Source organism: Podarcis pityusensis (genome assembly GCF_964106645.2).
Source record: "Podarcis pityusensis genome assembly, chromosome: 12".
Lineage (NCBI taxonomy): Eukaryota > Metazoa > Chordata > Lepidosauria > Squamata > Lacertidae > Podarcis > Podarcis pityusensis.
The window spans coordinates 54,812,287-54,839,922 of NC_138037.1; the positions used below are offsets into that span (position 1 = coordinate 54,812,287).

Genomic DNA, 27,636 nt, shown 5'->3' on the forward strand with positions numbered 1-27,636 from the left:
TTCTGACATTGCAATAAAGCCTTATTTATTTGTATACAGAAGACTCAATTACATAGATACATATCATTTTAACAACTGGGTTATTTACAGGAGAATTGTAGCTTCATAAATAATATAGACATGAATTTCTCAAGCTGGTGTTCATCCATTGTTGCTATTTGGGGAGTTGCCATAGTATTCCACAGATGCTCTTCAGAGCAACGTCAAAAAATATCAATGTTTAAAAATGAGTTTATATATGAGCAAAAGGGGTACTCGTTTAATATACTAACAATATATAGACAACTACACACTTGTTTATAAATTAAGCTTTGCAGTTACTGCATTACTATAATTACAGCACAATCTTATACCTGTTTACTCAAAAGTAAGTTCTACTGTGTTCAGTTGGCCTCAAGACCTAGTATTTGTGTCTAAGATTGCTGTCTAAGAGAATTAATTGCAAGTGTCATAGCTTAAAATTTCTTTTAAAACCCAATATTTAAAATGTAGGATTCTTCACAGTTATTTATTCACTTTTTTCTTAGATCCTTTTCCTTGACTTCAAGGCAACAGGCAGCATGTCAGTAAGAATTAATTCTATTAACCCCAACTGGTATTGAATATTAATTCAAAATAACCTAACTAAGTACAGCAGTAGAAAAACAACAAAGAAAATTATAATTCCACTGTAAAAGCAGGGAAGCGGAGGGGAGGGGTATGCTTGGCAGATAAAGAAAGGTCTTAAACACCTGGCCTGTAATATATAACGATGCCGTTCAAATGGATTTTTCCCAAGCAAACTATTGTGCAGAGTGGGTGCCATAACAGGACAGACAAAAAGAAGTGCTTCTGCTCACAGTGCGTAGTTTGCTATGGAATTCATTCCCACAAGTTTGAAAGGCTTTGAAAGAGGATTAGGCTGACGCAGGCCACCGTGGCCACAAACCCAATGTGCTGCCGCCATTGATGGGGCCAGTAGACTTCTGAATGCCATTTGATGTAAACTATGGCAGGGAAGAGTCCTGCTTAAGGCCTTCTGCTTGGCCACTGTGAGAACAGGATTCTGGACTCGATGAACCACTGCCCTGAGCCAACAGGCCCTTCTTATGTTCTTAACAGAGCCGTCTTTCCCATTGGGTTTACTGGTGCATTGGGCCAGGGTGCCGGCCTCTCAGGGGCACCCCCAGCGGGTGGGGGAGCTGCGTGACCTCCCCTTTCACTCCTGCATGCCCACCAGCTGTGCCAAGTCATATGGCTGGCAGGCGTGCAGCTTCCTTCCCAAGCCCCCGTGGGAGGAGAGCGATCCCCGCAGAGCCTTGGGAGAAGGTCGACAACTCTGGGAAACGGGGGGGTGGGGCACCGGAAGGATCTTTGCAACACGGCGCCGGATATGCTTAAGACGGCCCTGGCTCTTCAGCAAATCTTTGCCTGCATTTGAAGCCCTCCAAAAAGCAAAAGAAGCTTCTGATTGTGGGGTGTGGGGACTTGAGTGGGGAAAGGGTTCAATGACTCCTCTCGTGGGTTAAACCACAGAGCCTAGGACTTGCCGATCAGAAGGTCGGCGGTTCGAATCCCCGCGACGGGGTGAGCTCCCATTGCTCGGTCCCTGCTCCTGCCAACCTAGCAGTTTGAAAGCAAGTAGTGCAAGTAGATAAATAGGTACCGCTCTGGCGGGAAGGTAAATGGTGTTTCCGTGCGCTGCTCTGGTTCGCCAGAAGCGGCTTAGTCATGCTGGCCACATGACCCGGAAGCTGTACGCTCGGCCAATAAAGCGAGATGAGCGCCGCAACCCCAGAGTCGGCCACAACTGGACCTAATGGTCAGGGGTCCCTTTACCTTTACCTACCCATTTCTATGCTCAGAATGCGCCCTTGTCAAAGGCACTCCCCCCCCAACCCCCCCCCCAGGCCACCAGTGATTCCTAACTTGCAGTTCACCCCTGAGAGTGGGATATGTTCCATGTGACACACAGCCAGAAAATGACATTTACTTCTTCCCTCCTAATATCCACTTGGCCATGAAGTTCACCTTGGGCCAGTGACTTGCTTCTTAGCCTTACCTACCCTCCTTGTTGTGGGGATTAAGAAAGGTCAGGGGGAGAACCATGTATGGAACTGTGAGCTCCTTGGAGGAAAAGGTGCACTATAAATGCAAGAAATAAATCCATCATAAGATTAAGGGTTCCGTACCCAAAATTATTTTAATAAATAGGAAACTGTTATGACCAATATCCTACTAGCGCAGCCTGCTTTGAAAGGCTGCAGGAGCAGACAGGCTGTTCATAGCAACTGAGTGTAGGCAGAGAAGGGGAAAGGTAAACGGAAGCCACATGATTTGGTGTGAGAACAGGGGAGAACAAGTGCGCCTAATTTTGCCTCTGAAAGATTGGTAGGTATTGAACAGCCTGGCCATTTTCAGGTGTCAGTTGTCAGTCACTTTTGACTCAGTAGGTGACCTGAATTGTTTTGCATACATGCTATCCGCACAGCATGTTATTATGGAAAGGTTTTGCCATAAAGAAGATGTTTGGAGATGATCTTTCAGCATGTCACCAAGTTTTATGCATTATAAAAGCAATCAGACTGAATCAATCTGAGGCTGTAATCCAGTTCACACTTACTTGGGATTAAGTCCTATTGAACTCATACTTATTTCAAGGTAAGTATTTTCATGGGCCGATATGTTAAAAATTCCTACATCTTCTTGATTTTCCTGTAGATCAGACAATATATTTTATTACATTTTCTGTTCTTTATGCTGCCTTAAGATCTAATACTTCTGTTCCTCAATTTATTAATTCCAGTTTCCCCAATATTTAAACACAAATTAGCATTAATTTTCTTCATTCAGTACATTTTGTCTTCTTGAGTTTAGAATAGACGTGTTGTATGGGGGTGCGTGTTGCTTTTCATATTCTCAAACCAGGCATGTGAACTATTTCCCTAGGAACTGCATCAGTATAGCTAAATTGACATGATATGGGAATCCTTTGTCAAGCTCTGTCACAGCCATTTCCTTTGGTGGGTTTTGTATTGCAAACAGAATCACAGGTTAATTTCCGTCAAAAACACACACAATCTTCAGCCACAAATATACCATGAGTTGCTACAGATAGAAGCCAATGCTCTCATTTGAAATAATGGCTTGCCCTGCTGAGACATTTCATGAGATCTTTGCTATAGGTATCATGCTGTTGAGGTCTTGCCGAGGGGGGCTGGGTGTATCAGAATTTTTGCAAACACAAACATTTCACAATGCATGCTATATGCATGTTCATTTGTAGCAGGGTTTTCTATTTTTATTCTTTCTTTTTCGCTTGTAATTTCATCTGATCTTAAAGCCTGGCCTTATGTCTACAGACCAAAACTGCTGTCATCCCCTTAGCTCACTGCTTGGCTCCTACTGTATGCCTCTCTGTGGGGCTACTCTTTTAAGAGTCTCAGCAAAGTCTGAGCAGCTGAACAACCTGTAATGAGACTCTTGATTCAGCCGCCCCGTAGGGCTGCATAAAAACCACAGAGCAGAGTAGGAAATTGTCAAAAACGCTGCTGGAAGCAAGACCAGAATAGTGGACTAAGTACCAAGAGAGAGAGTTTCATAAAGCACTATCTCCTGTCTGCTCTCACAGTTTAACACAATCTGGTGAAAACACAACTCAGTAATGAAAAGATGCTAATTTTTTCCCAGGGTAGAGCCCCTCTTCTGCACTCCTAACCCTTCTACCAATTAAATACAGTGGTGCCCCGCAAGACGAATGCCTCGCAAGACGAAAAACTCGCTAGACGAAAGGGTTTTGCGGTTTTTGAGCTGCTTCGCAAGACGAATTTCCCTATGGGCTTGCTTCGCAAGATGAAAACGTCTTGCAAGTTTGTTTCCTTTTTCTTAACACCGTTAATACAGTTGCGACTTGACTTCGAGGAGCAACTCATAGAACGCGGTGTGGTAGCCTTTTTTGAGGTTTTTAAAGACTTTGGTGATTTTTGAAGCTTTTCCAAAACTTTTCCGACACCGTGCTTCGCAAGACGAAAAATTCGCTAGGCGAAAAAACTCGCGGAATGAATTAATTTCGTCTTGCGAGGCACCACTGTATTTTGGTTTGTTTTATGCTTGCTCATTGGCTTCTAAGCTAGTGTCTTGATTCATGCTTCCTGTGAACAGCTTTGGGGCTTCAGATCCAAAATCTGAAGTAGCTGAACTGATAATGATTTGGGTCTTAGCAGAATGGATTCCTTATGAATAAGCTCCCCCACTGTCGCCGCCAGTGCCATTTCAAGCATGGACTTGAGTTTTTACCCATGAGTACTTTGTTTATTTTATCTGTTGATTTAAGCAAGCCCACTCTACCTTCTAATTCCAAAAGGGCTTGTTGTGGGTTTTCTATCAGACTTCTGGGATTATCAGGGTGGGTTGCCCTCGTGTGGGTTGACCTGAGGCAGTACCTGGATTTGACAAAAATATGACCTTTAAAATTCAGTTGCTGGGTCTCCATGGGAGCTAATATGGCTCCAGAAGGCCAGGTGATGGTCAAAAAAGATGACTCATCCAGATTTCAGCCCTCTAGCAAGGGGTGGGGGCAGGGTGAGGTGGGGGTGTCTCTCTGTGTGTGAAAAGAACAATGCATCACAGACTGAGAGCGAGATTGAGAAAGTCACAAGGAGCTGAGTTTAAAGCAACTTGGGGGCTAGCTGCCACCCTAAAGAACTGGTGTGGGAGCAATGTAATTTGTTTGCAAGGGAGATTCACAAGTACAGTATGTGTAAATAAATGCAAATATTTGTAAATAAATGCAAATAGTCCAGAGAACCCAAGCTTAATTAAGTTCTGTGTTCTAGCGGTTGGTTGAATATAATATATATATATATATATATATATATATATATATGTATAGCACCTTCCCAGCCACTTGAGTAAAAGGTTGCAGTTTGCTAAAGGAATGGTCATAATTTTGAGGAGGGGAAACACAATCCTGCTTCATTGCTCTAAGACAGGGGTCGGCAAACTTTTTCAGCAGGGGGGCAGTCCACTGTTCCTCATACCTTGTGGGGGCCAGACTATATTTTGGTAAGAAAAAAAAGAACGAGTTCCTATGCCCCACAAATAACCCAGAGATGCGTTTTAAATAAAAGCACACATTTTACTCATGTAAAAACACACTGATTCCAGGACCCTCCGCAGGCCGGATTGAGAAGGCGATTGGACTGGATCCAGCCCCTGGGCCTTAGGTTGCCTTGTTGTTGTTGTTGTTGTTGTTTAGTCATGTCCGCCTCTTCGTGACCCCATGGACCAGAGCATGCCAGGCACTCCTGTTTTCCACTGCCTCCTGCAGTTTGGTCAAACTCATGCTGGTAGCTTCGAGAACACTGTCCAACCATCTCGTCCTCTGTTGTCCCCTTCTCCTTGTGCCCTCCATCTTTCCCAACATCAGGGTCTTTTCCAGGGAGTCTTCTCTTCTCACGAGGTGGCCAAAGTATTGGAGCCTCAGCTTCAGGATCTGTCCTTCCAGTGAGCACTCAGGGCTGATCTCCTTCAGAATGGATAGGTTTGATCTTCTTGCAGTCCATGGGACTCTCAAGAGTCTCTTCCAGCACTAGAATTCAAAAGCATTAGTTTGCCTACCCCTGCTCTAAGATCAGGGTTCTCAGTGCTGATGCCTGTTTGCCAGATTCAATACGGGATGTACCGTAGTTTGTATTCTGCTGTTCTCTCTCTCTCTCTCTCTCTCTCTCTCTCTCCACCTCTCACTTCCTTCCTTTCCATTTTTCTCCTTGCTCCCTCTCCTCATCCCACCCCTAAAGAGGAGCAAACCAGGGCAAGGTTTTCAGGTTGTTGCTTCCAGTTCCCTAAAGCTTTGGCTGGGTGAAGGCGGCCATCTGCAGAGCTGCAGCCTGGGAGTGCTGGGCCCTGTTCCTCAGAGAACTACAAGTTCTGAGTCCCTAGAAACAAGCGGTTTTGTGTCAGTGTAGCCCAGAAGCCCCACATGATATTTGAGAGAGGAGGGTGGGGGAGAAGTATCTCCCCACAAGGCTTGCCCTTTCCACTGCCCTCTAATATTATTTTCTCTCCTTCATAAATTTAATATGTGGAACATAGTTCATCCCCACATCAGAATACGCCCCCCTCTTTAATTTTTGCCCTGGCCTGCATGTATCACTGTACAGTTCTGTGCATGTGTGCAAGGGTATGTGAAAGGTCGTCCATTTAAGCACTGGGTAGCAAAGCACAAATTTACAAATTCATGTGTGGGTGCGACAAATTCCAGAGGGGCCATCCGGTTAGGCTGCAATAGGTTTTAATGGATTGCTTTGATGTCATTTCAGCGGCGGGGGGTGGGGGTTGCCCCCAGCGCCAGCCATCCTGTCCCATATTTTGTCAGAACAAAGGTGGCAACCCTATTTGGAAACCAATTAGGGAGGCTAGAAAGAATCTCAGCATTCCTTGCCTTTTGCAAATTTCTGAAACTTATGGTTCTAGGTAAAGAGTTATGAAAGACCGATTCCAATGTTTTGTGATTGATGAGGCTAAATGGCAGATCAGTAGTTTAGATCTACTAGGTGTATTATTATTATTAAGTAAGAGAAGCTAATCTTGGGAGATGAACCTGGTCAACATTTGGGATTAGTAAACCCTGCAAGGATTACAGCATGGATTACAACTCTGCTTAAAGATAAAATCCTTTCTACTTTATAATCAGATGAAAACATATATAAATTAAGTGAAGAACCTCACGAGAAATTGATGGCTGGTGATATTTTTTTAAAGGCAAATAGTAGCAGTTGCTCCAAATAATAGATGTTCTTTTAACATGCTCCCCCTTTGGCATTTAGTAAGGATGCAGGAATGGAAAGAAAGGAAGTTTAATTTAGAGCGTCTTCTGCCCTGTTTAGTTAGGGATCAGCTGTCCAACATAAAATAATAATGTGTTCAACTGTCCATCTTCTAATAGGCAACCTTTATCACCACTATATTCAGCAGTGCTAACAGCAAAAGAAATATTGTATGAATTCGTGGAAAATTGATAGAGTCTTTGTGACCTTAATATGATTATATGTGTGCTAATGCATTCAGTAGCAAAGAAACTACAACCCACAATGGGCAGGGTCCAGTTCATAAAAGATGCATGCACCATTAACGGAGGGATCTTTGTGCACCGTTCAGGGCGGTGGGGGTGGCGGGGAGAGGCAGGGGGAAGGGGCGTCAGCTTATTTTAAATAAGGAACATGATTTTACCATGATATCTCTTCCCATTTCATGTAGTGACCTTGCTTCTCAGCTCTCATTTAGAGTGTAAAAATACAAGATGCTCCAATATGAACATGCATTCTTATTTTGCAAAACTGTATAAATCAAGATGTGGGATTGGAAATGTAAATAATAGACTTCTGCGTAGAAATGAGAGAATGAAAAAGTAATGAGCAAAAGGGGTTGCTGAACACCTAAAAGTGTTAAGTGTGAATGTGACAAAAATGTGTATCACATAGTTCAAATTGCCAGGAAGCTGGGATTGGCCTAAATGATAAAAGTAGAGGGTCCTGTTTAGTTTCCAACCAGTAAAGATTGAATCTAGTTTGTTGAATGCTTTATGCATTCAGGGACATTTTAATTTGATAATGTCTAGCATACAGGATCGTCCCGAGAATAGCTCCCCTTCGTTTCCCCTGTGCTCAGTATGGATGTATGGATGTAAGGCTTGCATCAGCCTCTAAATAGAAGAGAGATGGAGTGGAGCTGTGCTGTGATGCACATTGCACTGGCATGCTAGGTGTGTGTGTGTGTGTGTGTGTGTGTAGCCAATTCATGAATTACTATGGCCAAGTTTTCCTGGTCCAGGAATGGTCGCAGCTGATGTACCAGCAGGTGAAAGGTACTTCTAGTTGCTGAGGCTACCTTGGATCCAGAACCCTCTCAGATAGAGAACGTTCTCCTTTAGGGGTCTGGCAACCCCATCCAGAAGTTCTCATACATGGCAGCCATTTACCCACAGTGCCCCTCTCTTGCTAGGATTCAACTCAGCTTGTTCTTTCTCGTCCATCTCGCTGCTGCATCCAAGCACTGGTTGGCTTCTCCATTCTCCCTAACATTCAGGTGTTAGGGAGAAATACAGCTGAGTGTCATTAGCCTATTGATGCCAACTTGATCCAAAACTCTGAATGACCACTCCAAGCAGTTTCATATATAAGCAGCCAGAATAAGTCAAAGCAGCCCGTAGTGGTGGCTATGACTTGATCAAGCAGCTGTAGAGGGGTTTCTTTGCTCAGGAAGAGTGGACAGCAACAAAATTCAACTGTTGATGTTTAAGTAGCAAATGGGGGACGTGGGTGGCGCTGTGGTGTAAACCACTGAGCCTAGGGCTTGCCGATCAGAAGGTCGGCAGTTCGAATCCCCATGACGGGTTGAGTTCCCGTTACTTGGTCCCTGCTTCTGCCAACCTAGCAGTTCAAAAGCATGTCAAAGTGCAAGTAGATAAATAGGTATCGATAAATGGCGTTTCCGTGTGCTGCTCTGGTTTTGCCAGAAGCAGCTTAGTCATGCTGGCCACGTGACCTGGAAAAACTGTCTGTGGACAAATGCCGGCTCCCTCGGCCAGTAAAGCAAGATGAGCGCCGCAACCCCAGAGTCATTCACAACTGGACTTAACTGTCAGGCGTCCTTTACCTTTTTAAGTACCAAATAATAGTCACTATTATTGTAGTTTTCATTGCTGGCATCTGTTGAGAGACAATGGAGTGCACCTCTGGGGGTACCCAGAGGACAAGACCCCCTTCTCAGCCTCACTGATGTTGTTAAAGGGAAAGCAGAGCAATACACTTGGCACTAGCTTGTCTGCAGGAATTGCTGGAAGGAGGTATACAAAGCACCAGCCAACCGTTTTAGACTCTAGATTTGTGTAGGGTTTACTTAGCCTTTTCTTCTCCCAAAGATAGGCAGCAGAGTTTTAGGATCAGAGTTTTCCTTCTCCCGTTTGGCTCATATAGAGAGCACTGCAAGTAAACAAAGAATCATGGCCTTATCTGAATGTTTTGTGGCTGTGGTTTTCATTCTTGGGTGTTTTCACCTATGCTCTCACAGACAGTAATAAATGGCAGAGAATAAATTTTCACCAGGACTGCTGGATGCAATGGAGCTCCCAGCCAGTTTGAAATTCTTGCTTTGCTGCATTTTCTTGGTTCTTAACTCACAATTCTTCTTCTGGCCATTCTTCTGGTTTTCAAGCAAAACCTGTTTCTGGTGCAATTCCTATACAGTGGGTAGCTTAGGAGGAGGGCCTATGAGGCTAAGTGAAGTACAAGTGCATGAGTGAAAGAGATATGGGTGTCGGGAGGATATATCCCTCTTTGATCCTGGAAAGCCAGCATGAATAATCTCATATTGAGGCTGTGTAAAGCCTCATTCATACACATGAAATTGTATGCTGTTTCCCAGGCATTGCTAAACTGGCTTGGAAAAAGAGCTGGACAAATCAGATGCTGAGGTTCAAACCAGAGTCCTCTTGAATATTGTGCAACGGGAAGTGCAGCCATTTAAGGTTATGCAAAATTTCATGCTAAAATACCTCTGTGAAAAGCAGAATGTATGCCGGGTCCCACATATTATTAATTCTGCCTTCGTAGCAGCTGTGTCTCTGGTTATAATTGTGAGGTACAAAAAGTATCCAAAGCACATGCTTTAAAAATAAGTTCATTTTTAAAGCTCTTGAATATATTCAAGAATCTTGTTCTGAATCCTCCCCCCAAATTGCTTGTTGAGATTTTATCATAGCTGTTTCTGAGAACAGTTCAGAGTGCTGGTTTTGGCATTAACACCTTGAACATCTGAACAGGATTGCCTTCTTCTGTGTAAATCTGGTCATCACATATGATTAATTTTAGAGATTAGACAGATGGGAAATGGAGGCAAGAACCTCTCATTTATGGTACATTGTCTTTAAAAGGATGTTTGGTTGAGCATTATCTTAGCCTACTGCTTTTTTTTTTGCTGCTGGTGGTTCTGTTTGTTTGGCTTCCTTGATTATTATTATTATTATTATTATTAGAATAATCAAATTGTAGGATTTTGGAGTTCAAAGGGACCCCAGAATCATCTAGTCCAACCCCCTGCAACTAGATCATATGTGACAGAATAGATCATCGATGACATAATAGAAATGTTATTGTTATTGAATTCACATTGTATAATTGGTAACTTATTTGTTGCATAAACAGCCTTGGGTGCGAATCAAGGAAGGATGGGACAAAAATATTTTAAAATTTAAGAAAAATATACAATTGGATCTAGACTTAAAATGACAGTTAACAAAGCCATGCTCAGAGTAATCCCGTTGAAATTGATCCTATATTAAATTATATAAAAACATAACATGTAACAAACAAAAGTATTAACATAATTCTAATAAATTCCATACATAGCATAATTAAAACACATAAAATGACTTTTAATCTTTCACTGAAAGTTTGGTGAAAAAGATGGGTTTTTACCTGTTGTCTGAAAGAAGACAAAGTTGGAGTGAGATATATCTCAGTTGGGGTCGTTCGTTCCACAGAGCCACGAATGTTGGTTATGTGCATCTCATTGTTTACTTCATATGTGGTGGGCATGCCAGGTGGCACATGATTATTGGAAACTTATTATTATTATTATTATTATTATTATTATACCCTGTCCCTCTGGCTGCGTTTCCCCAGACACTCTGGGCGTCTCCCAACAGAACACTAAAAACAGTATAAAACTTCAAACATTAAAAACTTCCCTAAACAGGGCTGCCTTCAGATGTCTTCTAAAATTTGGATAGTTGTTTATTTCCTTGACATCTAATGGGAGGGCCTTCCACAGGGCGGGTGCCACTACCGAGAAGGCCCTCTGTCTGGTTCCCTGTAACCTCACTTCTCGCAGGGAGGGAACCACCAGAAGACCCTTGGAGCTGGACCTCAGTGTCTGGGCTGGACGATGGGGGTGGAGACGCTCCTTCAGGTATACTGGACCAAGGCCGTTTCGGGCTTTAAAGGTCAGCATCAACACTTTGAATTGTGCTCAGAAATGTAATGACCACAATATCAGAAACTTCAAGGTTAGGATTGGGATTAAGACCTTTGCTGTTTTTATTTCATTGGATTATTATTTTTTTAAAAATCAGATGTGCATAAAATCTCTAATTATGAATCTATTAATGTTAGCAAAAATTACAAGGGTTCATAAATGGAATAATCATGACTGTGTGGGTTATTGAGGTGTTTAGATCTCACAGAGTTAGACAAATTAACCAGTGGTTGGGTTACATAAAAGGTGTAATAATAACCAGAAAACTAGAACTGTTGGAAAATGGACACACTTTGTAAATTATTGGAACTAATATTGTAGATAGTTAAGGTCTGACAGTAATTTATTTGTATAAGCACACAACCATGTGCATTGCTTCACTGTTTGACACTTGATGGTTCACAGCTAATGAACCCTGGGTTTAAAGGAAGAAGTCACATGACGGCTCTGCATGCGGGGCTTGATCTCTGATGGCTCGATAACTTTTGAAAGCCATCACCTGATGTCTCAGTGATCAAGCGAGGAAGGAAAATGTGCTGCCCTCCAGATGCCATGGACTACAGTTCCAATCAGCCTGAGCCAGCATGGCCAATTGTAGGAGTTGTAGTAGTGCATAACATCTGAAGGGCGCCATGAACTAGTATGGACTGGCCCATTACTTTTAGACAGATTGAGGAAGAAGATGTTTGAGAAGTGAATAGTGGGCTAATTTTTTATAGCTCAAGCATTACTTTCATTACAGGAGAAAACAGGAATGCTGCCAAGGCCATTTGATGTAAATAATCAGAATAATGCTGTCATCTTTCATGGGCATAAGTCCTGAAGAATCAATTTTCTCAGTGATTATATGTGAATGTGGTAGTTAACATCTGAATAGCCTTTTGCTTTCTTTCTTTCTTTCTTTCTTTCTTTCTTTCTTTCTTTCTTTCTCACCAAGGAAGGATTTGCCTAATTATGTGTTTACTGTATTTCATGTGATGATCACCAGTTTGAAATTGGCAACTTCCATCATATTTTAACTGACAGAGGTGCGACCTTTTAAACATGTGCCTATAGCACCTATCAGTGGAGAGGAACACGGCAAGCTCATCAGATGATAATTAATATGTGAATTGACTTGTTTGTGAATCACATTTGAAGGACCTTCATGCAGATGAAGGAGCAGACATGTTTTCTGTTGCAGGGCTGGAACCAATGCATGAGGGATGATGCAGTCGAATCCTGCTCTGTAGTTCCTGCACTGAGCCTTGAGGTGGATAGATTGCCTTCAATGTCTGTCCCAAATCTATGACTCTATATTAGACAATCCAAAAGGGTCAGTTTGGGTCTCTTTCACAAAACAAAGCTCACCTGGTTGTTGCAATTATTTCACTGAAAACCTCTCGTTGTACAAACTGATCCTTAGGGTGAAAGCAGCAGAGAAGCAAGGCGGAGAATATTGTCATTACATGAGCAGTGAGGAGTGACACCTACCTCCAATACTACTCGTGGCTTCTTTTGAAGGTTTAAGATGATGTGGAGAGAATTTGGCTATGCAGTATTTAAACACAAGAAGTTCTGACTGTCAATTGTGTTGGTTGGCAATGAACAAACAGGTATAAAAGGAGAATTCCTGGATACCAAGATCCAGGTTTGGGGCAAGTACTGGTTAGTGAGAGAACCCCAGCAGAGATTTTAAATAATAAAATGTGCAGCAAAGTAAAGCGTGGAAATATAGGCTATTAGACCTTTAAAATATGCCCTTGCAAGTTCCAAAGTAGTCTTCTCTTCCCCTAGCATAGAAAAAGACCACACATTTGGTAAGTTAAAAATGGTTTACTTACAAAATCTCCAAAGGTCAAGTTCATGAGCTTTTCCATACATTAGTCAGAAAACACAGGCAGTAAAACTTGGCTTCATTGCAGGGGTGAAAGTTTCTAAATTATTGGTATAAGAACACTTGAAAGCGCCATGTAGTCTGAGCTTAGAGCAGCCAGCTCAGACCTAGAATCATAGAATCATAGAATCATAGAGTTGGAAGAGACCACAAGGGCCATCGAGTCCAACCCCCTGCCAAGCAGGAAACACCATCAGAGCACTCCTGACATATGGTTGTCAAGCCTCTGCTTAAAGACCTCCAAAGCCTCTGCTTAAAGACCTCTTTACACACTGAGCTTTTTAGGTAGACTGAGGTACAACCATAAGCTTGATTACCTATTTTCTCCCAAGGTGAGGGGGAGTGACCTAGGTAAGCCTGGCAGGACAGCTTACTCTATGGCTTTAACCCCTTCATGCCTTAATTAGACTTAAGCATGTTGGTTATATGAGACTGGTGATCCCACAAATCAAATTTACATATGGTGGGGCTTCCTGGTGGGATTCCATGTCTCCCCCCACCCCCATATATATTCTGTGTATGTGCAAAGATTGTATGAAGAGGACTCTACTGAGAACATGGCAGAAGCAAAAAAGGGAATTGTATGACTTGCAATTCATTTTCTTAGCCACTGAACCACATCAGCTTGCACTTTGACAGACATAACCTGAGCAATTTGGATATGAATTTGTTGAAATTGCCACAACATACGCAAGCCATGTAAAGATGTTGCATGTATTACTTTTTCTACTTTGTGTTACTTTTCCCCCTAAGTGGCAAACACCAATAAGACTATGCCTTTTTCCTCTATTAAGCTATTGCCCTTAATCCTGGGTGGAACTTTGGCTTTATCTGTTTGTTCTTTGGTGACTGTGTGCTCCCCGTCTCCTGAACTGGAATGTACAATTGCACTGGTTTTATTTTAAAATTAATGTTCTGATGACTGTATGTCCTAAAAAAATGTAATAGCCAACTGCTGGAGTTCATATACATTTAAAAACTTCTTTTTTAAAGAGAGGAAGAACATTAAATGTGATATCAATGTTGGCACTGTTCATTTTATAGAAACATCAACATGCTTTTATTATTAACCTGTTCTAAATCAATGTAAGAATTTCAATACAACACTTGTAAGTATTCCCAAACCAATGTGCCTCTCTGACTTCCTTTTGTTTTGTTTTTTAAATTACAAATTAATAAGATTCCCAGGTTTCTGCCTAATGATTCTCTGCATTTATTGCTTAATCCCCATATAAAATATTGTTAAGATTGACACATTGCTATAGAGATAGAAGTCAATTGAATAATATGTAGCAGTCTATTTTATTTGTACCTTAATGTGGTGATGTATTTCTTTCACATTTACATTATTTATAAGTCTGTCCCCTTGGAGAATATATAGAAGAATTTGTTTTAAATGAGCAGATAATACCTTCTTTAAAATTTATAAGTATGGCAGAATCAGATCCCTTTTTTTCCCTTCACAGACCATGGCGTGGCAATAAAATAGTTCTGAATTGCCTTGCACTTGCTATTCATAGGACAAACGTGGGGTGGGATGAGAGGATCTTATTAAGGTTGAGTTAGAATTCCATTTCTATAGCCATCAGTAAAACCACAGAAAACAAAATCTACACCAAACTGTCTGGCAGAAATCCTAAAAATTGTTGCTGGAATACACAGGCACCTGCGTTCCTGACGCTTCTTTGCCATATGCATTCAAGCATCTTGCCCCAGAAACAATAAACAGGCAGGCTCCTGCTTCACTGATTTATTTTTATATTTTTATTTGCTACTAATAGCCATTCACCTGCAGAAATAATGCACACACCCCTGCCTTCTTATTGAGGCATACGAAGTTGGAAGCAGGCTTTTGTGCATGTATCTCTAAGTGGATATTGAACTGCATCGACAGATGGGTACATATTCCTACCCCAATTTAGTTGCTAGAGGAAGTATGGCTCTGGTCAGATTGATTGGCAATAGCACTCCTAGGTGTTGAGGTGGGGTGTACTCAGCTGATCAGCACCACGGCCAGGTACAACAGGCTGAACAACGGGAGTTCACCCTGTCGCGGGGATTCGAACCGCCGACCTTCCAATTGGCAAGCCCTAGGTTCCAATTGGAAGGTCGGCGGTTCGAATCCCCGCGACAGGGTGAACTCCCGTTGTTCGGTCCCTGCTCCTGCCAACCTAGCACTTAGGAAGCACTCAGTGCAAGTAGATACAGTGGTACTTCGGGTTACATACGCTTCAGGTTACAGACCCAGAAATAGTGCTTCAGGTTAAGAACTTTGCTTCAGGATGAGAACAGAAATTGTGCTCCGGTGGTGCAGCAGCAGTGGGAGGCCCCATTTGCTAAAGTGGTGCATCAAGTTAAGAACAGTTTCAGGTTAAGTACGGACCTCCGGAACGAATTAAATGCTTAACCTGAGGTACCACTGTAAATAGATACCGCCCCGGCGGGAAGGTAAACGGCGTTTCTGTGCACTGCTCTGGTTTCGCCAGAAGCGGCTTAGTCATGCTGGCCACGTGACCCGGAAGCTGTACGCCAGCTCCCTCGGCCTGTAAAGCGAGATGAGCGCCACAACCCCAGAGTCGTTCACGACTGGACTTAATTGTCAGGGGTCCTTTACCTTTTAGGCATACAGGCTGGGAATGATAGGAGTTGTAGTCCAAAGCATTTGGAGAGAACTGGGGCAGTCTGTTCCAGAGCGAGGATTTGGTTCCAAGTCTCTTAGAAGCAGGGCCGGCCCACTCAGGAGGCAAGGTGAGGCAACTGCCTCGGGTGCCAGTTTCCATGAGGCGGCAGATCTGGCCTCCCAGGAATGCATCGTCTGCTGTTGCTGCTGGGGTGCCCGTGGCTGTGGCTGTGCACTCCTTGAAGTCAATGCCACCTCTACAATGGTACACCTGCCCACCACGATTCGGAGCTGACCCTCCCCCCCAAGACCTTTGATTCCATTGGGTTGATTCAGTGTGTCCCGTCCCCCCACCATTTTCCCTGATGTAGATCATTACTCACCCCTTCTTCTCTGGTGGCAGGGAAGGGGGGGTGTCAGTGCTATTTTGTGGCTTGCCTCAGGTGCCCCAATGTTTCGGGCTGGCCCTGCTTAAAACTATTCTGCAATCTGTGCAGAACATACTAGTCAGTTGAGGTGGCATGGCAACGCATCCTGCTGCCAGCGAAGTACCGTATTTTTTGCTCTATAAGACTCACCTTTTCCCTCCTAAAAAGTAAGGGGAAATGTGTGTGCGTCTTATGGAGCGAACGCAGGCTGCGCAACTATCACAGAAGCCAGAACAGCAAGAGGGATTGCTGCTTTCACTGTGCAGCGATCCCTCTTTCTGTTCTGGCTTCTGAGATTCAGAATATTTTTTTTCTTGTTTTCCTCCTCCAAAAACTAGGTGCATCTTGTGGTCTGGTGCGTCTTATAGAGCGAAAAATACAGTAACTTAATTGAAACGCTTCCCCAAATGAATGGTACATTGTATGTAGTAAGAAAGTGTAATCTAGCCCTCTATCTGTTATGCTCCTCTATTGTCCACCTATTGGGGCATTTACATGGAGGAGCATTAAAACAATTTTAAAAAGACCCTTTACCTCTAGTCTCTCGTTCTGTGAAATTTGTAGAGCCTAGGCTGACTCTTAGTCCCAAACCCTGGCTCTTCATCTGTGCAAAGTCCAATTGCCTTGGATTCACTAGTTTGCACCGTGATATTTTACAGATATTTTACTCTTTCACAGAGATAAACAGTAGAAGTCACTTTACTTTGGCCCAGTTAATTCTTGCTCTATGAAATTAGGATAGCTGTTGCTCACTTTAGCATTAAAAAAAGGGCTCTTTCCCCTGCAGAGAGCTTGTGTGATTTTTTTTTTATGTAAATGGATGTATAATGCAGTCCACATTAGCTGTGTTGATGATGGCTTCAGTTTCACTGCTGTCAGATTTCCGTATCTCCCTCCGAGTGAGTAGGCTGGCCTGAATGAATGTTAGCATAATTTATGCAGCTGATAAGTGATTTGAGCGCTTGAGTTATTGATAAACCGCTTTAGCATATCATTTTCAGCTTGATGCTATGTGACATCACAGCAAAATGTAATGTGCTAGTCCCCAGGCTAGATATTAAGGTAGAGCTTTTTCTTTGAATTCCAGGAGCCAGAGGAAACACAGCACTGTCTGATACAAGCACATCTGATCAGCACCAACCCAGTCAATCCCATCCAGCGTTCCCTGTCGGGCCCCAGGTCAGTTTCTATCATTGACTCGAAATAAAATTTGCTTTTCTGAAAGCAAATATTAACAATCAGCTAAATGGATAAAGTAGAATTATTTGGCTGAATGCTGTCGTTTGAAATGTATGTTTAGCAATTAACATTTTTAAAATGTGTGTGTATGTGCATGTGTGAGAGAGTTTATTCATCTCATTTTTTAAAAAAGATAGAAATCTATGTACAGTTTTCAAGCCAAATTTCAGATTTGGGCTAGGGATTTTTGCTCCTTAATTTAAGTTACTGGAGCCTCACATCAGTCTTCTGCTTTAAATACAGCCTGAGTTGATGTGAAACTGCTAAATTGACTTTTAATGTAAGTTTGATTCAACAGTTTGGGTTTGACAGTTGTGTGTGTTGTGCACAGACTTTGTTTCAAATTACATTTATCCTAGTTGGGAGCCAACAAGTATTTATGTGGATTGTGCTGTAATGCTAAGTAAAAATTTGAAGGGTTTCTGTTTACAAAGTGACTGAGCCAGGTTGCTAGGGAAGAGCTGGCAGACATTCTGGCCCCCAGTTTCTGAGCATATCTCCACAGGAGAATTAAATTGGCTGGTGCCATTTGAACTGCCACAAGTTCCTCCTAAGAATCCTTCGAGCTTTAGTCTGACAAAGGTGCTGAGAATTTGTTTGCTTTGGCAGCACTTGTATTAAAAATTGAACTATGCAGCAGTTTTAGCATGACCCCTGCACAAAGATTACATGCAGATTCATGAAGCTTTACATATTTGGGGAGGGTCCTAGGCTCAGTGGTACAGCACAAACTGTGCGTGCAGAAGGTCCCACGTTCAATGCTTGGCATTGTTGATTTATTTTTTAACAAAAACCATCAAGTTGCATGTGGTGCTCAAGACCTCTGTCTATGACCTGGAAGGGCCAAAGCCAGTCAGAGAAGCACCCCCAGAACTATAGTCGGCAGCTTTTGCAGATCTGCCCACTGGGGGATGCCAGCTCAAAAGAGTTGTTTGGCTTTGTTTCTTAGGAAATGTACGATGATTGGGTTTAATCGAGCCATCCTTTCAAGAGCAACCAATACTTATATTCTAGATGGTGCAGCTCAGAGCACAGGTGGGGTCCATATTACCCGACCTGGTCTAGTATATGCTATGGATGTGAAACTGGAAAGAATTTAGAGGAAATCAACAAATCAGCGTTTGTGAGTGTAAAGGAGCAGAGTATATTTTTCCTAAAGAGAGACTGAGAGCAGCAAAGAGGAACACACTTCCTCTGATCTCTGAACAGATCTGCTTACTCATGGGAAGGGGCAGCCTGTAGAGCAGCCCTCACTGCCAGAAATCAGACCTATATTATTTTTATTTATTAAATTTGTATGCCAGCCTTCATCTGTAGATCTCAGGGCTCTTCACAGTATAAAAGTATATGTGGAGCAACAACTCCATGTGGGTTATAGATTGACCTCCCGAGCTTTTTTGGGGGGTACAAATTTAGTTATATTTTGTCTACGCAACAACAGTCGGTCCATCCAGATGTCCTTTTTGTTGTGCTTTGGTGATGATTTGTATTGGGACAGTTATATATGATCTCACTTTTAGTACTGTTTGCACCTGCAAATGTTTAGGAGCGGACATACTTCTTTGTTTCCAATAAATACGAGTCCTGTAATTTCCTGCTGAAATCCTGTAACTGTTTATGCCGCAGATGTTCCAATTTATTTTCTGGGCCACTTCTGTTGCACAGCAGTGCAGGAGCGGCCCTCTTAAGTGGGCATAATGTGCTCATACTGGGGAAGCAACTAATAAAGTGGAATGATGTTCAGTACAAATCCTCTACTAATGCCCTATTATTATTTTTTTATTTTTTTTTAAAGCAATTTATTAAATTTTACAATAAAAATAAACATGATAAACAATGTAACATTGATCTTAACATATTTTCACATTTTCTTTGGACTTCCTCACATCTCCCGCTCCCATTTTCATCGTTGAAACATTTTGTCAGCAATTTATCATCTTATTTAAATTCTTATATCCCTTCTATATTTCCTAATCTTATAATTCTCAGAAGAAGCTAAATTTCACAGTCTTACTTATTTTCTTAAAAACTTCTAAATTTAGTGGTGCTCAGTTATTTTGATCTAGCATCTTATTTAACATTCACTCAAATTGCAATACTTTTGTAAATAGTTCTTAAATTTCTTCCAGTCCTCCTCAATCCTCTCTTCTCCCAGGTCGCGGATTCTGCCGGTCATTTCAGCCAGTTCCATGTAGTCTATCAGTTGTATCTGCCATTCTTCCAGTGTGGGTAGATCTTGAGTTTTCCAATGTTTTGCGAGAAGTATCCTTGCTGCTGTTGTTGCATACATAAAAAATGTCTGGTCCTTCTTTGCCACCCCTTGGCCGACAATACCCAAAAGGAAAGCCTCTGGTTTCTTAGTGAAGGTATATTTAAATACCTTTTTCAGTTCATTATAAATCATTTCCCAGAACGCCTTCACTTTAGGGCAAGTCCACCAGAGGTGGAAGAACGTTCCCTCACACTCTTTGCATTTCCAACACTTATTATCAGACAGGTGGTAAATTTTAGCAAGTTTGACTGGGGTCATATACCATCTATAAATCATTTTCATTACATTTTCTTTCAGGGCGTTACATGCAGTAAATTTCAATCCATTACTCCACAACCTCTCCCAGTCCTCAAACATGATATTATGCCCAATGTCCTGTGCCCACCTTATCATAGCCGATTTAACCGTTTCGTCTTGTGTATTCCATTTCAACAGCAAGTTATACATCCTTGAAAGTACCTTAATCTTTGGTTCTAACAATTCTGTTTCTAATTTCGATTTCTCCACCTGGAACCCTAGTTTCTTATCATTTTTAAAAACTTCTTTAATCTGAGCGTAATGTAACCAATCTCGCACTTTGTCTTTCATTTTCTCCAGACTCTGCAATTTCCAATTGTCTCCATCCTTTTCTAGTATTTCCCAATATTTTGGCCATTTAGCCTCCATATTGGGTCTTTTTCGGGCCTTGGCTTCCAAAGGTGAAAGCCACCTTGGTGTTTTATTTTCCAGCAAGTCTTTATATTTTGTCCAGACATTAAACAATGATTTTCTGACAATATGGTTCTTAAAGGCCTTATTTGCTTTAACCTTGTCATACCATAAATATGCATGCCATCCAAAGGTATTGTTGAACCCTTCCAAATCTAACACATCAGTGTCTTCAAGAAGTAGCCAGTCTTTTAGCCAGCAGAACGCTGCGGCTTCATAATACAACTTTAAGTCTGGCAGGGCAAAGCCCCCTCTTTGTTTTGCATCGGTTAATATCTTAAACTTAATTCTGGGCTTTTTGCCCTGCCAGACAAACTTAGAAATGTCTCTCTGCCACTTCTGAAAGCACTCCGTTTTGTCCAAAACCTGAAGTGTTTGAAATAAGAACAACATCCTTGGCAATACATTCATCTTGATAGCAGCAATTCGGCCTAACAAAGAAAGTTTCAATTTTGACCAACTATCTAAGTCTCTCTTAATTTCTGTCCAACATTTTTCATAATTGTCCTTAAATAGACTTAGATTTTTTGCTGTTATGTTTACCCCTAGGTATTTTACTTTTTTAACCACATTAAGTTCCGTCTCATTCTGAAACCGTTCTGACTCTGTATTAGTCAAGTTTTTCCCCAAAACCTTAGTTTTCTGTTTATTTAATTTAAATCCAGCCACCCGACCAAAGTCATTAATCAGTTGTAATACTCTTTTCGTACTGGGCTCTGGCTTCTGCAAGGTCAAAACCAGGTCATCTGCGAAAGCTTTTAATTTATATTGTTTCTGACCGACCTGAATTCCTTCCACCAACCGATCCCTTCTAATCATGTTCAATAGCACTTCCAGAACCGAAATAAATAACAAAGGGGAGATAGGGCAACCTTGTCGTGTCCCTTTTTCAATTTTAAACTCTTCTGTAACCACATTATTAACTACAGATAGGTAGCCGTGTTGGTCTGCCATAGTCAAAATAAAAAAATCCTTCCAGTAGCACCTTTAAGACCAACTAAGTTAGTTCTTGGTATGAGCTTTCGTGTGCAAGCACACTTCTTCAGATACGTATCTGAAGAAGTGTGCTTGCACACGAAAGCTCATACCAAGAACTAACTTAGTTGGTCTTAAAGGTGCTACTGGAAGGATTTTTTTATTTTCACATTATTAACTATCAGTTTAGCTTTCTGTTCTGAATATATCGCCTCAATCCCATTCTCAAAACCCCGTCCCACTCCCATCTCTTTCAAATTTCCCATCATAAATTTCCAGGAGATATTGTCAAAGGCCTTCTCCGCATCTATAAAAATTAAAACTGCTTTTGTATTTATGTCTGTTTGCAAAAGTTCCAAAATGTCAATAATGTTCCTTGTATTAGCAAACAGATGTCTTCCTGGGAGAAAGCCAGCCTGGTCCTTATGAATTACTTCATTTAAAACTTTTTTAAATCTATTTGCCAAAATGTCTGCAAATATTTTGTAATCCACATTTAAAAGAGAGATGGGACGGTAGTTCTTAAGTTGTGTCTTTTCAGCTTCCGACTTTGGTATTAATGTGATAAACGCTTCCTTCCACGACTCCGGTGCCCTCCTCCCCTCCATAATTTCATTGCTGACCTCCATCAAAGGTTGTATCAAATAGTCTTTCAATGTCTTATAGTACTTGGAGGTCAGCCCATCTGGTCCTGGAGATTTGCCAAGTTGCATGTTCTGGATAGCTTGTTCGATCTCCTGTCGTGTTATTTTAGAATTCAGGGTTGTCCTATTTTCTTGTGACAATTTAGATAGTCCGTTTTTTGCCAAAAATTGTTTAATCTCAACATCATCTTGCGGCCCTTGGGTGTATAGTTTTTTGAAGTATCTCTGGAAACACTTTCTAATGTCCACTGGATTCTGGATGTTTTTTCCATCAACCTCTAAGTTTGTAACAGTATTTAATCTTTGTCTTCTCTTCAACTGCCAAGCTAGCAGTTTTCCACATTTATTCGCCGACTCAAACGTTTTTTGTTTCATTAATTTAACCTTCCATTCAATTTCCTGATTTATCAATTTAGAATATTGTGTTTGATAAAGTTTAATTTCTCTCAGAGTTGGCTGTGACTTCGGATTCACTCTTAATTTCTTCTCTAATTCTTTTATTTTATCCAAGATCTTATCTTTTTTCTCATTTTGTGTTCTTTTCTTCACTGCATTCTGTTGTATCAAGAATCCCCTCATTACAGCTTTGCTTGCGTCCCAGATTATTCTTTTTTCCACCATATTATTCATGTTTATCTCAAAATAGTCCTTCAAAACTTTTTGGGCCTTCTTGGTAATTTCCTGATCTCTAAACAAATTGTCATTCATCTTCCATCTAAAGGATCCAGTTGGTAATAGTGTCATATCCATCTTTACTGCATTATGGTCGGAGCAGGTCTTTGGGCAGATTTCCACTTTTCTGACCTTAGGTGCCAGGCCTCTAGAAATCCATATTTGGTCGATTCTTGTCCAGGTCAGTTGGGCTTCAGAAAAGAATGTTCCCTCTCTTCCTAGTGGGTTCTTTGTCCTCCAAATGTCAATCAAATCCATATTGTCAATCATTTCAAAAAAGGTTTTAGGTAGTCTGCCGTCTTTTGTAACATTTTGACTTTGTGACTTGTCCATGTTAGTTGATACGACCCCATTCATATCTCCCATCATTATGATGTTGTTGTAGTCTAGATAGTCCAGCATTGTCTCCTGCAGCTTCTTGTAAAATTCCGATTTCCCTTCATTAGGTGCATAAATTCCTAATATCAGCAGTTTCTCTCCTTGATATTGTATCTCATACTAATGCCCTATTATTCCACTATTACTGTTGCAGAATACCTCTGCAAAAAGCAAACACAAAGAACAGCCCTGTATTTACATTTTAATTGCTTTGTTCTTTTGAAAACCACCTTGAGAATATGATTGAAGGAATGTTAGTATAAAAAACCAGGCCAACAAACTTATTTTTGGTTGGTAGGTCATGTTGGGTTTACTGGTATGCTGGATGTGTACCTTTTTCTAAACGGCTTTGGGAAGCATTTTGTTTGAAAAGTGATTTACAAATCTTAAAGGCTTTAATTATCACCAAATTTGGCAAATAGCTACTGCATTTTAAAATATTATTGGGTACCTACAGTAAGTGTTTTCAGCAGCGGTTTGGAACCTCTCTGGCCTGTGGGGCAAACCTAGACCACCAGGGGCTCCCATTTGGCCAATGACCACATGGAGTACAAAATATTTACTTGGAAGCCTGTTTGGGCATTAAAGTTGTAGTGCAGCAACACCTTCTCTAGAAAGCTTTACCTGAGAAAGCTCTCAGGCACTGATTTTTTCCTTTCATAATTTATTATATAAACTTGCTGCAAATTTATCAATTGAAATTGATTGTTCATATTACTTTTAGTTGATTAATCAGCGAAACTTGCATATGGGTAAAAACAATGTTTCTGATGCCAGAAGCATTTTTTCCTTTGTTTTTAGACGGCACATAAATTTCTTGTAGGAGGCATCGTCTTAGAAGAGGCATTCCTCCCAACGTAATGGAACGTAATGGAAATGCCTCTTTTGAGAAGGCACTTGCCAGCTATATTTTTTAATCACAGTGAAGAAGAATGTCTGTATCTATATCTGTATCCATATCATCTGTATCTACAACTGCTGGCTGATTGGGACACCTTTTCAGTCAATTAAAAGTGTTTTTAACTAGTTAATCTAAATCAGGCATGTCCAACAGGTAGATCGTGATCTACCAGTAAATCGCTTGGGTGTCCCAGGTTTGAAGTTTAGTGATTGCCTTTGGCCAACCCTCCCCTAAAAAAAACTCTACAACTCTTGGCAATGACAGTGGGTAGATCACAGCCGGTCTTTTTATACGATGAGTAGATTGCAGTCTCTTGGGAGTTGGACGTGCCTGATCTAAATAATCCAGCATTTCTAAATGCTGCTGGCCTAGTACACACGCCCCACGCCCCGTGATTGTAGTCAGAAATCTAAAACAAATCAGAAGTAAGTCACAGGCTCTGGGTCAGTTTGCACAACATGGTGTCCACCAGAGCTTTTAGACTACAAAGCATGTTCTCCTTCATGGAGAGCACGTGTTGCGGTGGGGGCTAGCAAGACACCTACTGTTGCTTTGGCCACCATTAACATGTGCTTTCTGTTGCTGGGGAGATTTGAATGTTGCCATTTTGTGATTGACAGCCATAGCCTTTAAATACCCTGCGTGCAGCGTTGAGCTTTCTCTTTTCGCTGCGCACATTGGATCACCCTCCCTCCCTATTTTCAGGTTGTTCGCATTGACCTTACTATGCCTGTCATGGGGTCGTCTGCTTTTGGGGCAGGGGCCCGGTAGGAATTTTGTCCATTTGGCTGGTGCCATTTGGTTTTTGCCTACTGCGTAGCAAATTGTCACAACTTGTAAGGTTGCGGTTAGGCATTGGTTTAGAGATTGGTTGGTGGAGGGGCATGGATTGGCTGTGCCTGCCCCTCCAATGCTGCTGCTGCAAGGGAATTCCGTTAAAGGAATCCAGGGGTTTGCCATGCTTTTGTCCGAACACCTGTCAAGGGGCTAGGGCCACGCAAGAGCCCCTGGGAGCATTTGGGGAGAGGTGAGGCATGGTACCCAGTCCCGTCTCTCTCCCCAAAATGTTTTCCCTTTCTGACTTTGCGGGCGTGCGAATGTCAGTCTGTCCCCGTGCGGGGTCAGATAGTCGCAACCAATGCCTAAGCAACCACTCACATTGTTTGTAATTTTAATAAAGTTGTGGCCAAAATCCTTAAACCAAAATCAAGTGTCAATTGTGTTTTACTGGGGGGTGTCTTGGGGACCTCAACATGCAACTCCGGTCATACCTGAAGGTTGGCTGTGCTGGCTGAGGCTGATGGGAGTTGTCCAACAACATCTGGAGGGCACCAGGTTGGGGAGAGGCTGCTCTAGTGAAACCACTGCAGCCGTGCTGTTATGCCTTTATTTTGTAATATGTTAAAATATGATAATTACGTCTCCTTTCAGCCACTACTGACGGCGCAGCAGCTAGCCTCAGCTGTCGCAGGGGTGATGCCAGGAGGCACGCCAGCACTGAATCAACCTATCCTTATTCCTTTCAACATGGCGGGTCAGTTGGGGGGCCAGCAAGGACTGGTCTTGACTTTGCCTACCGCTAATCTCACCAACATCCAAGGGCTGGTGGCCGCAGCTGCAGCAGGAGGCATCATGACTTTGCCGTTGCAAAATCTACAAGGTAAATCGCATTGGAAATTCCATTTCCTTTTTCCATTGTTTCATTTTATAATGTATATAAAACCGAGTGAACAATCATAACAACAGAAGGCAATTGAAAGATGAAAAACAAAACTATAAAATAGGCATGTAGACTGAGTTCAGTAGATTTGGTTTAAAGTTCTTAAATGGAAGAGCTTGTTACAAGAGATGTTTAGAAAGTCTGATTTCAGTGTCTCCCCAGTGTTAATTTGGTCCCCCACTGATTATAGGGTACAGAGTAGCTTTTATTTTGTTGTAGTGTTGTTTTTATTTGATTATATATTTTGTGGATTTGTGTTCTGGTTTTGTTCTGTGAGCCGCCCTGAGACCTCTGGATATAGGGTGGAATATAAATTATATATTTATAATTTATATAAATTATATATATGGTATACCTCATCATCAGGTTGAGCTCTGTGGAACAAAAGGATTAATTTAGTCTAGCTTTTTTTTTTAGGGACAGAATAAAATCCACTACTGTAAATTACCATTTATTCAAAAAATTATCAGAAAGAAGGATTTGTAAAGTTTGAAATAAAAATAGAAAACTTGCTAGAAACAACATTTGAATTGTAGCTGTTCTCCTCAAAATTGAGAGTTTTTGTTTTTTTGCATGTTTTGAAGTATGTTTCTAATTTCCGTGTAATTGGATTATAATTCATTTAAAATAAATTTGCATATAAATGCAAACATATGAATTTTTAAATATTCAATTATTTTGGCACATATTGTAATTTTAGACATAAAATAAATTAATTTTTCAGTTTTAGGTCGTAATTTTTTTAAGAGGAATTCAGATTTACAGTAGTTGACTGAGATACCTGACAGAGACATTGGAAATTCATTTCGTTGGTCGGTGTTGACACACCAAACTTTTGCAAATACAAAAACAGTATCTGGAATTCAAAAAGGAAATTCATTACTTCCATTCCTTTGGGCTACTGAAACTCTAACAGCACATGTTATAGCTCAAGTTTAGTTCAGACCTATTGGTTAAGACCAGCTGAGTATTAGCCTTCCTAATTATGTTGGTGTGCCTTATGTGTTTTGGGTGGAAAATTCCTGACCTCGAAGAGGGTTTTTTGTGACCTTAATATGCAAGAACCAAGTCAGCTCATAGGCAGGCTGAGGCGGCTGCCTTAGGTGGCAGCAGCTCCTTGGGTGCCCCACCTGCCCTGCTACCTCCCACGTCAATGCAGAAGCAGTACCGGTGTCAGTGCCGATTTTGGCAAAATCTTGCTCCAATCAGGCAGGGCAAGGCGGCACTTCCCGTTTCACCTCAAGCGGCAGAATGGGCCACAGTGCTTACGCTGGACCTCCATGGTTACATCCACACCACGGGAGTCTGGAGCAGAGACCATCCTCCGCTCTCCACGTCCCTGTCAGGGCCATTCCAGGTGCAGAACATTTCTTTCCCTCCGCTCTTGCAGTTGAAATGTATTGTGTCAGATGGCAATGGTGGTTGCTCACGAGTAACCACCTGTCTTTTACAGGTTTTATTTGGTGCAAAAACTATTTGCAGTGTGGAACCCCAAAGTTCATGTCTGCCTCAATCGCTAGCAGAATCCGGGAGTGGCTTTTTCCGGTTTTGTCCCCAACATAAGAACTTTGTCACCCCCAGCCTTCTCCTTCCTTCTTTGCGCTTTACCCCTCTGTGCAAGGTGGGCAACGGAAGAGGCGTGCTTCCCTCCTGGCCGGCTTGACCAGGAGCGGTGCTGGGCATCCCCTGACCCCTTTCTCTCTTCCCCACTGGAGGTGTGGCTTTCCCCACCGCAGGAAGAGGAACTGCTTCGCAAGACTTTCGGAGGATCCCTGTATCCCAACGGCCCCTCTAACGCCTTTCCCTGTTCCGATGGCAGTTCCTTGACAGTGTTGCCTCTCTGTTCCTTGTCGTATTCCCCCCCCCCCGGTGCAGACACAAGAGGGCTGTTAGGGTCATTCCACGTCAAATGACCTGATTTTAATAGTCGTACCTCGTTTTGAGTCCGCCCCGTTTAGGGTCCGTTTCGTCGAACGTCCGCAGCAAACCCAGAAGGACCAGAATGGGTTACTTCCGGGTTTGCCGCATGTGCAGAAGCGCTAAATCGCACAATGCGCATGCACAGAGCGGCACTTTGTTGAGCGTCCCTTTCGTCGAGCGTCCAGGGCTCCGGAACGGATCCTGGGCGCAAAAGGAGCTACGACTGTACTCGACCGTGCTCTCACGTCTCAGATTTTCTTCAAAAACATT

At 42.0% G+C, this 27,636-nt stretch overlaps 1 protein-coding gene and 1 long non-coding RNA gene across 3 annotated transcripts in view; one reads left to right on the forward strand and one right to left on the reverse strand.

Moving 5' to 3' along the window:
* On the reverse strand, nucleotides 1–27,436 carry LOC308460057. The gene is made up of 5 exons (XR_013978433.1): nucleotides 27,380–27,436; nucleotides 26,228–26,302; nucleotides 12,741–12,785; nucleotides 2,603–2,694; nucleotides 1–190 (listed from the first exon to the last, which is right to left on the reverse strand). It is a non-coding gene; the product is annotated as an uncharacterized lncRNA (long non-coding RNA).
* Nucleotides 1–27,636, forward strand: part of POU6F2 (POU class 6 homeobox 2) — a 291,478-nt gene that overhangs the window by 124,875 nt on the left and 138,967 nt on the right. For both annotated transcript variants that reach the window (XM_080975858.1, XM_080975859.1), the window contains exons 3-4: nucleotides 17,025–17,116; nucleotides 25,158–25,386. In XM_080975858.1, coding sequence (XP_080831984.1) covers nucleotides 17,025–17,116; nucleotides 25,158–25,386 — 321 coding nt within the window. The remainder of the gene's footprint in view (nucleotides 1–17,024; nucleotides 17,117–25,157; nucleotides 25,387–27,636) is intronic.